General features: G+C 43.2%; 1 protein-coding gene across 2 annotated transcripts; it reads left to right on the top strand.

The window, feature by feature from the left end:
- Window positions 1–2,068: 2,068 nt before the first annotated feature.
- NEK2 (NIMA related kinase 2) lies at window positions 2,069–14,861 on the top strand. Of its 2 annotated transcripts, XM_047076801.1 has the most exons (8): window positions 2,070–2,387; window positions 3,501–3,718; window positions 3,997–4,237; window positions 6,058–6,140; window positions 6,867–6,993; window positions 7,836–8,052; window positions 9,507–9,632; window positions 14,006–14,861. In XM_047076801.1, the coding sequence occupies exons 1-8, from the start codon at window positions 2,292–2,294 to the stop codon at window positions 14,230–14,232; spliced, it is 1,335 nt and encodes a 444-aa protein (XP_046932757.1). In that variant the 5' UTR covers window positions 2,070–2,291; the 3' UTR covers window positions 14,233–14,861. The 2 variants fall into 2 exon arrangements, with proteins under 2 accessions (XP_046932758.1, XP_046932757.1); XM_047076802.1 differs by lacking the exon at window positions 9,507–9,632 and having other exon boundaries at window positions 2,069–2,387.
- Window positions 14,862–15,940: the final 1,079 nt, after the last annotated feature.

The raw sequence follows: 15,940 nt of genomic DNA, 5'->3' as shown, positions 1-15,940 counted from the left end.
TCTGCCATCGGGCTGGGGCACTTGAAACGAGCACTTCAGGGCTCACATCAAATCCTTGAATGATTATTAATAAGCTACTTTCTCATACTTTCATTTAACAAAGATTTGTTGCATGCCTCTGGGACTTATGTTGGCTACAAGGAGCTTAGGGCTGAACTACCATGAGACCCATGTAAACAAATAATGATAAAGTAAGTGTTGACTTATGTACAAAGTGGTCTGTGAACACTGTAGATGGAGAAATTGCTCGTTTTAGCACGTTAGAAGAGGCTTCCTGGAAAACAGGAAAGAAAGCTGGCATTGAATATCGAAAGACAAGTTGTGTCCTCTAGACAGACATGGGGTGGTGGAGTGGTTAAGGGAGTAGGTTGGACAGTATTCCAGGCAAATGGTATAACAGGTACAAAGGTGATCGTGGGTGGCGGTGGTAGTTGAGAAAGTATGCCAGGTTTGGGGAATTGGGGCAAAGCATGAGAGTAGAAGCATGGCCAGAGAGAAGGTATGTGACTGGATTTGGGGCAGGCCAGCCAAAGAGCCCCATGGATGTCAATCTTTAAGAGGTACTAAAGTAAAAAATACAATGCCAATTAACTCAGCCACTTGTAGCTCCTTACATAACTTTTGAAACCTAAATTGGCCTTATTCCCTGAAGTAAGACAGTGTTCTTGAATGTTACTTTAAAAATTCTTCTGGCTGGCAATTCCAATTATGCTATATTCAGTGCATGTAATAAATTCCTTATTTTTAACATAAAGAGGTTTGTAATTCTTATTAATAGAAAAGCAAGTTCCTTTCAATTCCATGCTGAACAGATATTTAAAGAAAATTGACCTATTTATGCACTGCCAAATTATTAGCTTTCTGGTAATGGGCTCCATCCAGGGCTGACCCCCTCTCCCAGGTAGAAATGGGACTGTTGCATCTGACTGGGTGAGCTGGGTGCCCAGAAGAGGCTATGTCTAATGAAGTATTGTCAATTAATTATGTGTTTGGCACTCCCAGATAACCTATTTGGTAGCTTTTACTAATAAAAGAAATTTTCATAGGAGTCTTTTTTTAAGTGTTTTATTTTTATTTTTGAGAGATAGGGAGAGAGAGAGTGTGAACGGAGAAGGGGCAGAGAGAGAGAGAGAGAGAGAAAGGGAGTTGTAGAATCCAAAGCAGGCTCCAGGCTGTCAGCACAGAACCTGACACTGGAGTTTAAACCCACAAACCCTGAGATCATGACCTGAGCCAAACTCAGATGCTTCACCCACTGAGCCGCCCATGGGCCCCTTTTGTAGGAGTCTTAAAGGTAAACTCAACTAGCTCTGCCTCAGAGCCACCATATTCTCCTGGGTATTTCAGGACTTCCGTATTCTATATTGAGGTTTTGCACACATCCTGAGGTTTTACACACACCCTGTGCTTGTTAAACAGGACTCTAAGTTTGGTGTTCAAAAAGGTAGTCTCTCTAATGATGGTTACACCCTAAAGTCATGTGTAAGCTTTAAATCATCTCTATGAGTATCCACAGTTTTTAAATTGATTCTTCTCTTCCCGACCGTTAGGCCTAAAAGAGATAATCTAACTTTTCTGTGCTTTCCTTTCCTCATGGGAAACAACACGAATTCCTTCATTATAGGTTTGTGTTGAGGAATAAACGAGACAACACACGCATAGTGGCTGGCACAGTCCCCAACCATAGCCTGCCCCGGTTCGCGCACCCTTCGGAGTGGTTGTGTACTTTTCATCTCGGTTCTCAGCTCCCACGAAGTCTTCCGTGTGACCCCGCCTAGGCTCGGGGTTCAGGAACCTAAGAGAAGGGCATGCGCACAGAAGAGTGGGTAGTGTGAGGGGTCAGAGTGCAAAGATCAGAAGGCAGCTGGTGGCAGCAGCGTGCAAAGAAGTCCAAGAAGACGTCTCTGGACTTCGATTACTTGGGCGGGCTCCGCTGGAAGGACAGAGGTGCGGAGATCCGCCCACACCCGCTTTCCACCCCGGCCCGCCTTCGGTTTAGCTCCGCCCCTTTCTCCCTAGAAGGGGGATAGCGGCGGACGCGGACACCTAGGCGGACAACGGTTGCCTAGCGAAACGCTTTTCCCAAGATGCCTAGGTTGTTGTGTTCTTTTAGCCAATCAGAGAGGCGAAGCGACCTCACCGTGGGCCAATAGGCTGCCAGGCCGGGGCCCGCGTCAGTTAAACCGGGCTGGAGACTGAAGTGGCCAGATAGGTAGTGTGGCTAGGACAGGTCTCCGAGTCGGCGGAGAGATCTGCGGGAAACCAGGGGGAAACGTCCGGGGGGCCCGGCCATGCCAAGTCGGGCGGAGGACTACGAGGTGCTGTACACCATTGGCGCGGGCTCCTACGGCCGCTGCCAGAAGATCCGGAGGAAGAGCGATGGCAAGGTGAGCGCGGGCAGCCTCGCTGTTTCCGCCCCTGCTGCGGTCGCACCCGCCCGCGGCGAGCGCCCTTGGCCCCCGGGTGGCGAGAGAGCGAGAGGCCTGGGGCTGTGGGTCTCCAGGGCGGGGTGCCTGGAAGAGGCCATCTCTTCCAGGTCTGTGTCTGTCCTGGCTCGCTCAAGGGCTGGGACACTGCGTGTTTTGAGATGTATCTATGTATCTCTACTTTTTTCTTTCTCTTCCCTGTCCCTCTTTCCTGCTTTGACTTGCTAAGGGCCTCCCTTTAGTGACAGGTGGCTGAGTCTTGAGTGCTATTCAGAGAAGAGTATCCCTCTCGGACGTGGGAAAGAGGCAGGACCCCCAGAACCTGGAGCTTTTTGTCTTGCAGTCAGGACTCACTTAAAATACCCATTACTTGGATTATTGGATTGTTATTTTCCAGTGTGTGTAGGTAGACCTTATACAGGAGGAAACAATGGAGAGGAAACTGCCTGGCTGGTGACGGAAGGATCTTTACTAAGGGCTCTCACCCTGGAAAACTTTGACCGGTTGGACAGTGGGAATGGTCAGGGACTTTGCCTCTGCGCCAGCTTTGACCCAAGTACCTTTTGCTACCGTGCCACAAAGCAACTGAGGGTAGGGGGTTGGAGGAGGCCTAATGTGACTCCACCTCTCTCCCATGGCATCATTTACCCCTTGACAACTAGGGGAAGTTTATGGAAATGAACTCGGGTTTCTTAAGTTCATTGAACTAAATTAGATGGTAATGACAGTTGTGATCTATTTAATAGAGAAGTAACTTAAAAAAAAATTTTTTTTAATGTTTATTTATTATTGAGGGACATAGACAATGCACTAGCTGGGGAGGGGCAGAGAATGAGGGAGACACAGAATCCGAAGCAGGCTCCAGGCTCTGAGCTGTCAGCACAGAGCCCGACGCGGGCTCGAACTCACAAACCGCGAGATCATGACCTGAGCCAAAGTCAGACACTTAACCGACTGAACCATCCAGGCGCCCCTGAGAGAAGTAACTTTTAAAAGTTTAAAATTTTGGAACGTTCATTCTTTGTCTTTGAGTATGTAATGAGTTCATTCATACCTTGGAAATTCTTACTTCAGATACTAGTTTGGAAAGAACTTGACTATGGCTCCATGACAGAAGCTGAGAAACAGATGCTTGTTTCTGAAGTGAATTTACTCCGTGAACTGAAACATCCGAACATTGTCCGTTACTATGATCGAATTATTGACCGAACCAACACCACGCTGTACATTGTAATGGAATATTGCGAAGGAGGGGACCTGGCTAGCGTAATTACAAAGGGAACCAAAGAAAGGTAAATTCATCTTTTAAATGTAAGCTGAAAATGGGCCAAGTTTCATTTCTGTTAAGCATCCTAGTTTAGGATTGGGGATGAAGTAGTTAGTTATGTGGAAGACTGTTCTTGTATTTGTTCTGTGAGTCCACAGCACTTTAGAATCAACACCCATTCCTTATCTTGAAAATAATTTATTTCCCTAGTTGTACACTCTGAAAACTAGATACTTCACATTATCCCATCTTTTTAGTGTTCTTATTCAGAAGTCATATGCTGTGTAACTGCTTTGGTTTCAGACAATACTTAGATGAAGAATTTGTTCTTCGAGTGATGACTCAGTTGACGCTGGCCCTAAAGGAATGTCACAGACGAAGCGACAGTGGTCATACCGTGCTGCATCGGGATCTGAAACCAGCCAACGTTTTCCTGGATGGCAAGCAAAACGTTAAGCTTGGAGACTTTGGGCTAGCTAGAATATTAAACCATGATACGAGTTTTGCAAAAACATTTGTTGGCACACCCTATTATATGTCTCCTGTAAGTATTTCAGAACGCTAAGCATTCAGTGGAGGGAAATTGAGGGTTTTGTTTATTTGTTTGCTTAGTAATATACAATAGTCAGGAATGAATACTGTTCATTTGGACTTTATATTTTTTCCAAATGGACCACCAGACTCTTAAACTCCTCCATATCAACAATTAAAGTGAAGCTTTTATTGAATGGCTACCATGTGCCAAGTTCTGGGATTATGAAGATGAAATAGGTTTTGTCTCTGTTCTCAAAAGCAACATGGGCCCTGTATAACACCTTGGACTCATTTAGAGTGTTTGTTCGAGACGCAGAGCCCTGGGCCCCAAACCCAGATCCAGTGGATCCGGATCCGTCTGGATCTCTGGGTGTCTGGACCAGTTCTTGCACTCTGCGCTTTTTTTTCCCTTCCACTTTTCATTTTGAACATTGCCTTTCAGTAGACTCTCTAGATGATTCTTGTGCATGGAGATTCAGGGCTTACTTCAGATAATGTGTTTTTACAGTGTTAGCTTCTTGTACTTGTGTTTTTGTTGTTGTTGTTGCCTTTTCCTACAGTGGAGCTGCAGCGGACCCACTTTACTTATCTGTTCTCTCTGTTGCTAGATATTTTGTTTCCAGAATTTCTTACCATTCTAAGGAGCACTGCTCTGCACACCTTTGAATGCATTATTCATTCTTCCTTTTTGGTTATTTCCTTGGCATGTAGCTCTCAGAAGGGTATGAACTAGGTCAAAGGGTATGAACTGTTTATGACTCTAGATATTACCTGATGGCTGTTAAAAGCTTGAAGCAGTAAGTGCTATCACTAATGTGTTGTTTTTGACTAAGATTAGACATTGCCAGAACAGTGTCTTTTCACACTGGATCAGATTCTAAGTAGAAAGCCTTTAACATAAAGGAAAATTACCCAAAAGTGGTTCTTGGAAAATTTGAAACCTGTGTAATTCTTTTGTTCCTTTTCCCTCCTGCCCTTGTAATTAGATCGGTTCAGCCTTCCCTAAGGCATTGATTGTCAGGAAGTGGTATCAGACTCACCTGTTGGAGTTTAGAACACCAAGAAGCTTCCTGAAGGTTTTGTACTACTTCTGTGCCCATTGTTGACAATAAGAACTATGGTAGACTAATACTGTAAGTGTGGAAGAAAGGAAAATACTTAAAATAGGAAATGAGAATACTAGTTAATACTGTGATTTATACTGTGGACTAAGAGAAAAATACATACATGGATAATTCAATTAGCCATTTATGTCTATATCCATTTACATGTGCACCAGATGTATGTTTTGGTTATTCTGAAATTTTCTCTGGGATTTTATTTTATTTTATTTTATTTTATTTTATTTTATTTTATTTTTTGCTCTGGTTCTTTCAAAATGGAGTTTCTACATTATGCATGCCTTGAGGGTAGAGGTCTCATAGTCACCTTTGAATTATCAGCACCTGATCTATTGTAACACAATAACATTTGTGAGTGAAATGAATGTGAAAGTGAAATGAATGTGAGTGAAATGAAGTGAATGAATTATATGCGATAAAGTATATTAGGATAAGATCATTGCCTTTTTTCCATTATAAATTTGAAGATAAAATATAAAGTACCATCTTCATTACTGTGATATAAGATCTGACATAAACTGGATCTGTCTTTTGAATCTGATATTTTTGTACAGATATAAAATGTTTTCCTTTTTTTTTCCTTTTTTCTTCTCCAGGGCAATATTACCAAATGTTAAGGTTCCATTTTTGTTTCAGGTTATTTTGTAAGTTTTAAAACAAAATAAACTTTTCACTCCTCCTACACTTTTACCCCTTTTTCTCCCTTTAGGAGCAGATGAATTGCATGTCCTACAATGAGAAATCAGACATCTGGTCGCTGGGTTGTTTGCTGTATGAATTGTGTGCATTAATGTAAGTGTGAGGAAAACAGCCTTCTGGTCTGAAGTTTATACTCACAGAGGTTTGTCCCCTTTCACTGGGTTCAGCTTTTTGAGCATCCATGCATATTTGGGCCTGAAAGAATCATATGGTGGGTTAAAATTAACGTAGATGGACGAGTTAAAAAAATTATTTGCAAATTAATAATATAACCCCTGAGGCTGGTTCATGCTTTTAACCTGGAAAGATGCTTCCCTTGCTAGACTGATACTTAGCTCAAGGGAGAGCACATCGTCCAGGCTTGTGGAAGAAATGAAACAAAAATCCGGGGGAGAGGCCTGGGAATCTGGAGAACTAAAAAGAGCTCCCATTCTTTGCCATTTTTTTTCTTTGCCTCCTCTTTTTTTCCTTCTAAACTATTCTGTAGAGCAGTGGTTCTCAGCCAGGGAGCAGGAAAAAATTTTGTCCTCCAGGGGACATTTGACAACATCTGGAGGCATTTTCGGGTGTCACAGCTAGGGAGAGCTCCGGCATCTCGTGAATAGAGGCCAGCAATGCTACGAAACATACCACATGCACAGGACAGCCTCCCTAACAAACATCATATGACCCTGAATGTCAGTAATGCCAAGGGTGGGCAGCTTAGCTAGGGATGACAATCCCAGAAGAAACATGAACACAAACTGCAGCTTAAACTGTGCTTTTGATTTGGCTCCTATTATATATTTTCATTTCTACATTAAAAAAAATTTTCCCCAGGCCTCCGTTTACAGCTTTCAACCAGAAAGAACTAGCTGGGAAGATTAGAGAAGGCAAATTCAGGCGAATTCCATATCGTTACTCTGATGAATTGAATGACATTATTACAAGGATGTTAAATTTAAAGGTAAAGAGTGTAAGATTACATTGTCTACTTCTGTCTCTCAATTTCTCTCTTGAAGCAATGTGACTGAAGAAGCATTAGCTATAGTTCCTCAGCTAAATCTACTCTGTTAAGGGAAGTGAAAACATGTAAATTTGGCAAGTGGTGCGTCCTTACCGACCTACCTTCTGTGCTTTCTTCGTGCCTCCTCCCTCTCTCTGCCACACTAACAGATGGTGGCTAGCAAAACAGGATTGCAGAAAAGCTCCAAATCCTCAGTTCCCTTGCCTACCTCAACGTGGCAGGTGGTAAGGGAAGGGGCCACAAATCAAACTTCATTACCCAGCCTCTCGCGCCAGCCGAGAGATTAGAGACCAGAGATGGAGTGGGGGAGGGGAAATAAATAAAGAGATTGTGTGGAAAAGACCTGGTCCTGGGATGGGGAGGAAGATGTCCTAGGGTCAGGTTGATGTGAGAGTAGGAGTTAAATGCTGTGGAATTACAAAGAAGGAAAATGGTGAAATAATAGGACTGAAGGTGGGCAAGGGAGGGTCTTGCTTAAAGTAGTTTTGAGATACAAGGGCAGCACTTGCCCTAAAGCAGCCCTGGCATGCCACCAAGCACCAGCTCAGGGATTGAAAGGTTAAGGGGGAACAAAGGTTAGTTAACGTCTGCATTACCTTGTGGACCCAGAACCTCATGGGTTAAAGCCACTAGTGAACTTCACCTTTCTAGGTGTTTAAGACCCATCCATAAAGCCCTTTCTTTTGTCTTAGAAATGTATGCTGTTTTTAACGTACCTGCTCTTTTCGGATGAGTATTCTGTTATGAAATCTGACTGCAACACTGAACATTGTTCCCCCCAGGATTACCATCGACCTTCTGTTGAAGAAATTCTTGAGAATCCTTTGATAGCAGACTTAGTTGCAGAAGAGCAAAGAAGAAATCCTGAGAGAAGAGGGCGGCGGTTGGAACCGGAGAAGGTACAGGATTCCAGCCCTGTCTCAGGAGAGCTGAAACTAAAGGAAATACAGTTACAGGAGCGGGAGCGAGCCCTCAAAGCACGAGAAGAAAGGCTGGAGCGTAAGTCTGAATGGGGGCGAAGCAAGGGAGCGCCACAGAGGGCTGTTCTGATGTGTGTGAGATCTCTCTGAACAGAGTATTTGATACGTGGATGTTCTATCAGAGCATTCTGATACATCCTGAGATACCGAAATACGTATTGGAAAATAGTAAATGAAGCTTGCCGGCATTTCCCTGTTGAGCCTCTTTCTTTCAGATCGAGTGCTCTTATAGTGTCGATCACTGACTGCGATGACCCTGTCGCAGTAGCCATTATATGTTACTGTGGAGCTACTTTTTCTTTCTCTTCTTTAATATATTTATACCCTACATTGTTTCCATCGGAAAAGAGGGTTTAAGCATTTGCTGCCTTCCATAATAAAAACCATCGCTTCTATCTTCTGATACAGCTGGCCCAGCACAGCCCAGATGTAAAACTCTATTGCATGTAGGACTAGATATGTTTGGGCAATTCATTAAACCATGTGGGTAAAGATGTTCTAGGTCTGTAAGTCTTAGTCTTGAGTAGTAACTGATTAGGTACTAATTAGTTTTTGATGCCGAAAGTCTGTCTACTTCACCAAAGTAAGAGCTGCTACCCAGGATGTAGATTAAGCAAAGTAGCAACAGCAGCGAGGCTCTTCATGTTAATGTCAAGGGCCAGGAGATGGAGTCATGACCGTCTCCCGTCACCCTCACGGCTCACTTGATTTTGCTTCTGCGGCTTTATGCACATGCAGCCGAGGGATAGCGTTCTATTTAAATGAATGTACAAGGCATCCCATACATGCATTCATGTTTTTACTTCCTGATGATAATTGTTTAGTGCTGTGAGCTCTGCTTTCTGGAGGAGTATAACCTGCGTTTACCCAGAAACCTTTTTTTGATGCTTTTGTCAAAAGAATTTGTAAAACAAAAACTTTCATTAAAACCTTTCCCAATGTTTTGTGGTTTCATAGAGCAACTGAAGTCTGAACTTTCTGAATTCTGGGCCATGAATTAAAAAAATAGCCTTTGTTACTGATCTAAAGAAGTACCTCCCGAGTTGTGGTTTATTTCCGCTTCTATTTGGGTGCTCTCATTGACCCAGAAGAAGGAGGGTTTGTTCTGTGAGGCTAGGCAATGCCCGGAAAGTGGACTATTGCCTGCTTTCAGTGCAGAGCAGAGATGGCTTTCGTTGTTTATTTTCCCAAATGAGTTCCTCTCAGACAACATGACCAAAAGTTGATGCTGACCTTGTATTTGTGCTTAAACCAGTCCTTACGAGAAAACCTAAGACAACACACAACATACTAAAGTGCTGAATCAAAACCTAGCAATAGGTTGACCAGGGTTTATGGTACGGAACCTTTTGCACTGCTGGTCAGGCGTGCTAGGCTGCGTGATGAGGAAAAGTGGTAGGCTTACCAAATGTGAACCGTCTTAAACCCATAGCCGCTTGTTAATATCTTTCTTGTTCCATTGCCTTTTTAAAGAGAAGGAACGTGAGCTTTGTGTCCGTGAGAGACTGGCAGAGGACAAGCTGGCTAGGGCAGAGAGTCTGTTGAAGAATTACAGCCTGCTGAAGGAGCAGAAGTTGCTGTGTCTGGCGGGGGGTCCAGGTATGAGAATTCGCTCTGCAAACAGAAGCTGCCACCACAGATGAAGAAATGGCACCGGTGTCGCTGCCGTGGGGCTTTGATAGCCCTTTTAATTTACGAAGTCTCGATTTTAAGATGGAGTTCATTGAATATATGCATCTTAATAGAAATAATTTTGTTATAGCAACGATTTACTTAATGGGTTCATAGACTTGAGGCAATGAGCCATAATGATTTCATCTTCAATTTTATTTACCTCATGAAACTACATGTTTAGTTTTTTTTCCTACTTAGGTTTTAAAGCTAGGACACTTAAAAAAATGTGCATTTCGGATTTTTCTTTTGGTATATTACCAAAATTACTATACATTTCTCTTCATTTTCAAGCAAAAATCCTAGCATTTTACTCTTGCCACATGAGCAGGTAATATGTGCCACATCTTTCATAGAAAGTATGGCTTAGGGGCACCTGGGTGGCTCAGTTGGTTAAGCATTGACTCTTGATTTTGGCTCAGGTCATGATCTCATAGTTTGGGAGTTTGAGCCCCACATCAGGCTCTGAACTAACAGCGTGGAGCCTGCTTGGGATCCTCTCTCCCTCTCTCTCTCTCTCTCTCTCTCTGTCTCTCCCTCTCTCCCTGCCCCCCCCCCCGCTTCTCCCCCGTTTGTGCTCTCCTTCTTTCCCGCTCTCTCAAAAAAAAAAAAAAAAAAAAAAAAAGTATAACTTAAAAGGTGTGATAAACTAACTGTAGAATAGGCCATCATTTTTGGGTCTTTGCTAAGACCCCTGCAAATTGAAACATGTATTTGGGGCGCCTGGATGGCTCGGTTAAGCGTATAACTCTTGATTCTGGCTCAGGTCATGATCTCACAGTTTGTGAGATTGAGCCCCGTGTTGGGCTCTGCGCTGACAACGCAGAGCCTGCTTGGGATTCTCTCTCTCTGCCCCTCCTCCTCTCGCTCTTTGTCTAAAAATAAATAAATAAATAAATAAATGAACATTAAAAAAATTGAAACCTGTATTTGTGAAAATTCAGTTGGTTGATATCTACCTATGCTCTTTGTGTTTCCCTTGTTATTCAGAGTAGACGGTTTGTAGACCCTGCCTTCGTGGGCCCTGGCCCGTCGCTGTGCTCCAGTGAGAAGTGGTTGGTGGGTGTATTGGCGAGCCAGCCTAATGGGCCTTCTCCATTTCACAGAAACCCTACATCTTATTTACCCTACTTTTAAACAAAAAAAAATTTTTTTTAATGTTTTTATTTATTTTTGAGACAGAGACAGAACATGAGCAGGGGAGGGGCAGACACAGAATCCGAAGTAGGCTCCAGGGTCTGAGCGGTCAGCACAGAGCCCGACACGGGGCTCGAACTCACAGACCGTGAGATCATGACCTGAGCCGAAGTCGGACGCTTAACCGACTAGGCCACCCAGGCACCCCATACCCTACTCTTTAAGATTATGGAAAGTGCAAAGCGTTAAACCTCTTTTCTCTAAATTTCTATGTGACATAAATTATTTTTTTAAAGTGTTTTATTGGTTTTATTGGTATCTGAATTTTCTAGTGAAACTTAGGCAGAGTTCTTATGGCTCCCTCCTACCATGTAGGACAGAGTTTGTGAGGGCTGTCATTTCCACCTGGAATAAATTGAGAGAGAATCTGGTCACTTCAGTGAGCGTGATAGCATTTTGTAAATGGAACAGACAAAACTAAGTTAGTTTGATGGTTATAATAATATTATAGTGGTAAGTGATGGAAGTAAATAAAACAAGAATTATATAAAATTTAGGCTTCATCTCTTTTGAAATAACTTCTTTTTTCTCACTATTGCTACCTATTATTTCAGTATTTTTATAATATTTATTCCAGCTTTTCTCTTTATGCGCCCCCCCCCAAGACAAAGTAGGCTGAAATTGTAATCAATGTGGTAGAGTGAGGAGAAATGTTCATCTGGGTGAGTTTCATGCGTCAAACCTGTTGTCCAGAGTTACGGAAGGCCCTGCTGGGTCGTCTCCTCCAGGGAAGGACTTGATTTACATCTTGCCCTGAGAGTCTGAACAAAGGCAGAAGAGAGCTCAAGCAGGATGATGCATTTCAGTGCAGGATGTATAAATAGTCGGGATCCACCTTGTTGCACATTGTGGCGAATACTTACATTACAGTGAGCTTTAGGAATCAAGTGTCCCCTTGGGGCTAGGAGGTACTTTATGGCTCTGAGCACTGAAAGCACCAAAAGCACCGAGCCTATCAGAGTCATAAAATAAACAAAGCAGGAGGAAACGGTGCCCTGGGCACTCAGGATGGCTGGAAGTATCCTCTCCCCACCCTCGGGCCAGAAAATTCACGTGGAGGAAGATGTAATGCGTCAAACTCATCACAGTAAGCAGCAGCCTCTCTTTAAAAGCTCTTAGTCTATTTAATGAAATGCTAACTTTGGGAAATACTAATTCTTTTTCTAAACACTTCTTTCTTTTTTTTTTTTTTTTATGAAGTTTATTGACAAATTGGTTTCCATACAACACCCAGTGCTCATCCCAAAAGGTGCCCTCCTCAATACCCATCACCCACCCGCCCCTCCCTCCCACCCCCCATCAACCCTCAGTTTGTTCTCAGTTTTTAACAGTCTCTTATGCTTTGGCTCTCTCCCACTCTAACCTCTCTTTTTTTTTTTTTTCCTTCCCCTCCCCCATGGGTTCCTGTTAAGTTTCTCAGGATCCACATAAGAGTGAAACCATATGGTATCTGTCTTTCTCTGTATGGCTTATTTCACTTAGCATCACACTCTCCAGTTCCATCCACTTCTTCTTTCTTATAGAACTATCCCATCAATAGGATTTACAGTGTAAATGGTTGGCTTATGAATGTATAGGTATTGGTGACAATAAGGGTGGATATCTTTCAAACAGCGGAGTTAAGTGTAAAAGCAATCAGGTTTGCTTTGCAGCAGGAACACTATGAAATAGGAGGTCCCAGGGGCGCCTGGGTGGCTTGGTAGGTTAAGTGTCCGACTTCGGCTCAGGTCATGATCTCACGGTCTGTGAGTTCGAGTTCCGCATCGGGCTCTGTGCTGACCGCTCAGAGCCTGGAGCCTGTTTCAGATTCTGTGTCTCCCTCTCTCTCTGCCTCTCCCCTGTTCATGCTCTGTCTGTCTCTGTCTCAAAAATAAATAAACGTTAAAAAAAAATTAAAAAAAAAAAAAAAGAAATAGGAGGTCCCAGGACAACTGGAAGGCAGCATTTCTCTGTGCAGCCAGCTCCTACCCCAGGGCCTTCCATTTGTTCCACCTAGAACATCTTCCTCCAGAGAGCCACCTGGCTTCTTCCTTGTCTCTGCTCAAAAGTCCCCTTACTCTGCAGCTTTGATCCCCCAGCACTTCTGTCTCCCTTTCCAGTGTTACTTTTCCCCCACATACCACCTCAGATACTCCTCACACGTGCTAGTTTACTTGTTTGTGGTCCGTCTCCCCCTACCGGAATGGGGCCTTTAGTCCACGATGGCCTGTACAGTGAGCTCAGTAAATATTTGAACGTATTTCCTTTAAATGAACACAAAGGAAAAATAAGAAGATTCTAGAATTCAAAACTGCAAGTCGCCACCCCCAGATAGTTCTGTCAGTAGCCAATAGTGTAGCCACCTCACGCAAATTTTTCTTCATGTAAAAGCTACAATTCACATATTTATCTCTTCCGTGCTGACTTTGCTCAGGTCCCTTTTGAAACAAGTTTCTGGTCGTTAAGCTGCTTTGAAACGAGTGTTCTTGAATGTTTAACCCAAACTATAGGTGCCATCTGTAAGAAAGACCTGCTTCTTACTTTTCTGGAAGTTATGTGTTCTAGGTAGAATGGCATTTGTTTTCAAGGGTAGAAATAAATCACATTGATTTCCAAAAGTTTTGGTTGTGGCCCATAATCCCCAATGCATTTAACCTTAAGAGTTGATTGTTAAGAGGATAAAACATGTTCCTTGGCACATTTCAGGATTATTTTTCAATGCTGTGGGTTAAAAGGTTGATTGATTTCTGCCAGCATCATGCCCCTCACCCCCTATCCCAGAGAAAATAACACAGGTCCCCAGATTTCAAATATGAACTGAATAAATATTTTGGGGAGCACCTACCTGGGTGGCTCAGTCGGTGAAGCAGCCAACTCTTGATGTCGGCTCAGGACACGATTCACGGTTCCTGAGTTTGAGCCCCATGTCAGGCTCTGCACTGACCGTGTGGAGCCTGCTTGGGATTCTCTCTCTCTGCCCCTCCCCACTCGTGCTGGTGCATTTTCTCTCTCTCTCTCCCTCAAAAATAAGTAAAACATCCAAAAAAGAGAAAAAAAGAATAAATGTGTTTGAGAAGTCGGCTAAGTAAGGAGAGGCTGAACTTACTTTTTTTTTCTTTCTAAAGAACTTTTTGATCTTCCATCCTCGATAATTGAGAAGAAAGTTCATTTCAGTGGGGAAAGTAAAGAGAATGTCAAGAGGAGTGAGAATTCTGAGAGTCTGGTCCCCTCCAAATCCAAGTGCAAAGACCTGAAGAAAAGGATTCATGCTGCTCAGCTCCGCGCTCAAGCGTTGTCAGATATTGAAAAAAATTACCAGCTGAAAAGCAGACAGATTCTGGGCATGCGCTAGCCTGTAGCCTCGCAGAGACACAGAGCTGTGTCCGTATTGAACATTGCCTGCCCTCGAAAGACTGATACTCAACTGCTGTAGCTTTACTCACCTGGTTCCGTGAGCCGTGCCATTTTGTACAGTGAGGCAGGCCTTGCTGGTTCTTCTGCAACCATTGTACAAAATGCCCACACCTTTCATTTCTCTTTCTTTTTTTTTTTTTTAAAGAACACTTCATAGCAAGAATGACATTTTCTTCGTGGGTTGGGCTTTTAATGCTGGGTGTGATTACTACTGGAACGGGAAGCGTTACATTCTAAATGTTGGGGGAAAATAACGTCAGGGAGAAAAAAGTACTTAGGGGTAGCTTTGAACTACTGAGTGTTGTGCTTGCGATAGTCGTGCCTAGATTCAAGGTTGTACATGTTCCTGAGCTTAGAACACCTAATTGGATACAGATCGGTCGCTACTGCTGGACATCTCGCTTGTAAGTATCCCATTGGTCTGCAGTGCTGATCTGTCACCTTTGGTGAAGTTCTTCACGGTGATGTCTGAAATCTTCCTTTTTATCCTATTTGAGAGTGTATGAGCTGGCTGTCATTCACCCACCTGTGACTCCCTAAATAAAAGAATTCTTTAGTTTTCCTATATTTATGTTTCTTGCATTTGTTGATCTCTTAGTTGAGGGAGTCTGTGTATTTATGATTCACAGGCATTGGCAGAAGAGGAGAGAACATCAGTCTCACGCTCACCGGGTTTTGCTCTCTGATGGTCTTCTACTCCCCATTTCATCAGTCTGTCTAAGCCGGCAGTCCTTAAGGAGGGGTGATTCCACTGCCCCCCGCGGGGGACATTTGGCAGTGTTTGGAGACTGATCATGGGGGGGCGGGGACTGCCTGCATGTAATGGGACTACGATGCACAGGACAGTGCCCGTCACAAGATGTCAGTAGTGCGCGCTTGAGAAATCTGATCTAGGCTAAAACCTGTTGAAACATACCCCACCCTGGAAGGAAACTTATTTTAGTTTTGACGGATCTTTTTTTTTTTTTTTAAACGTGTCTGACTTCTAATATGAATTAGCAGTGTTTGCTGTGCCTGCCACGTTTTGCATGTGATGTTTTCCTAGCGATGCTAATCTTTTCGGCTTGATGAAATAAGACCAAATTATGAAGGGTTAATAATACATGGGAAGAAACCGCTCCTGTATTGTTGGCTACTTTATTGCAGGTTTATCACACAGTTGATAATGCAGTGCCATCAAAGACAAATGATATTATCGAAACAATCAGAAACTGATATCCATGACTTTGTGGTATCCCCACAGATCAATCCCAGCAGGACCACTTTGATAAACATGTTAAGTATAATTTGTAGGGCCCAGTGCGAAATAGAAATGTAGGGCTCTTTGTTCAAAAAGCAGGAAACAAGTACCATTAAAAGTACAGGAAAAGACTTGTCCTCTCTTCCAAGGTCTCTCTGTTTATTGTGTTATTTGCTACTTAATGTTTTAAGAAAAAATTTTAAACTATTGTGAATTTTCATACTCCTCTTTTATATTGTGCCATGGCAGTTTTAAATGCAAATAGCACATCCTGCATATGTGTGGAATCACTGACCTGTAATTTGTATTCTGTGGCTCATCCAGGAGGGTGCCCCAAGCTGAGCATAAGAGACACAGATTCCTGTCACTGGCATCTGGGGACCCCTGGCCGGTGCTTGCCAAGTTC

The sequence above is a fragment of the Lynx rufus genome, unplaced genomic scaffold (assembly GCF_022079265.1).
Source record: "Lynx rufus isolate CCGP_SWC_20201006 ecotype Redwood Valley unplaced genomic scaffold, mLynRuf1.p SCAF_15, whole genome shotgun sequence".
NCBI classification, from domain to species: domain Eukaryota; kingdom Metazoa; phylum Chordata; class Mammalia; order Carnivora; family Felidae; genus Lynx; species Lynx rufus.
The sequence above is the reverse complement of the archived record's forward strand: the minus strand, read 5'-3'. Positions and strand labels throughout refer to the sequence as shown.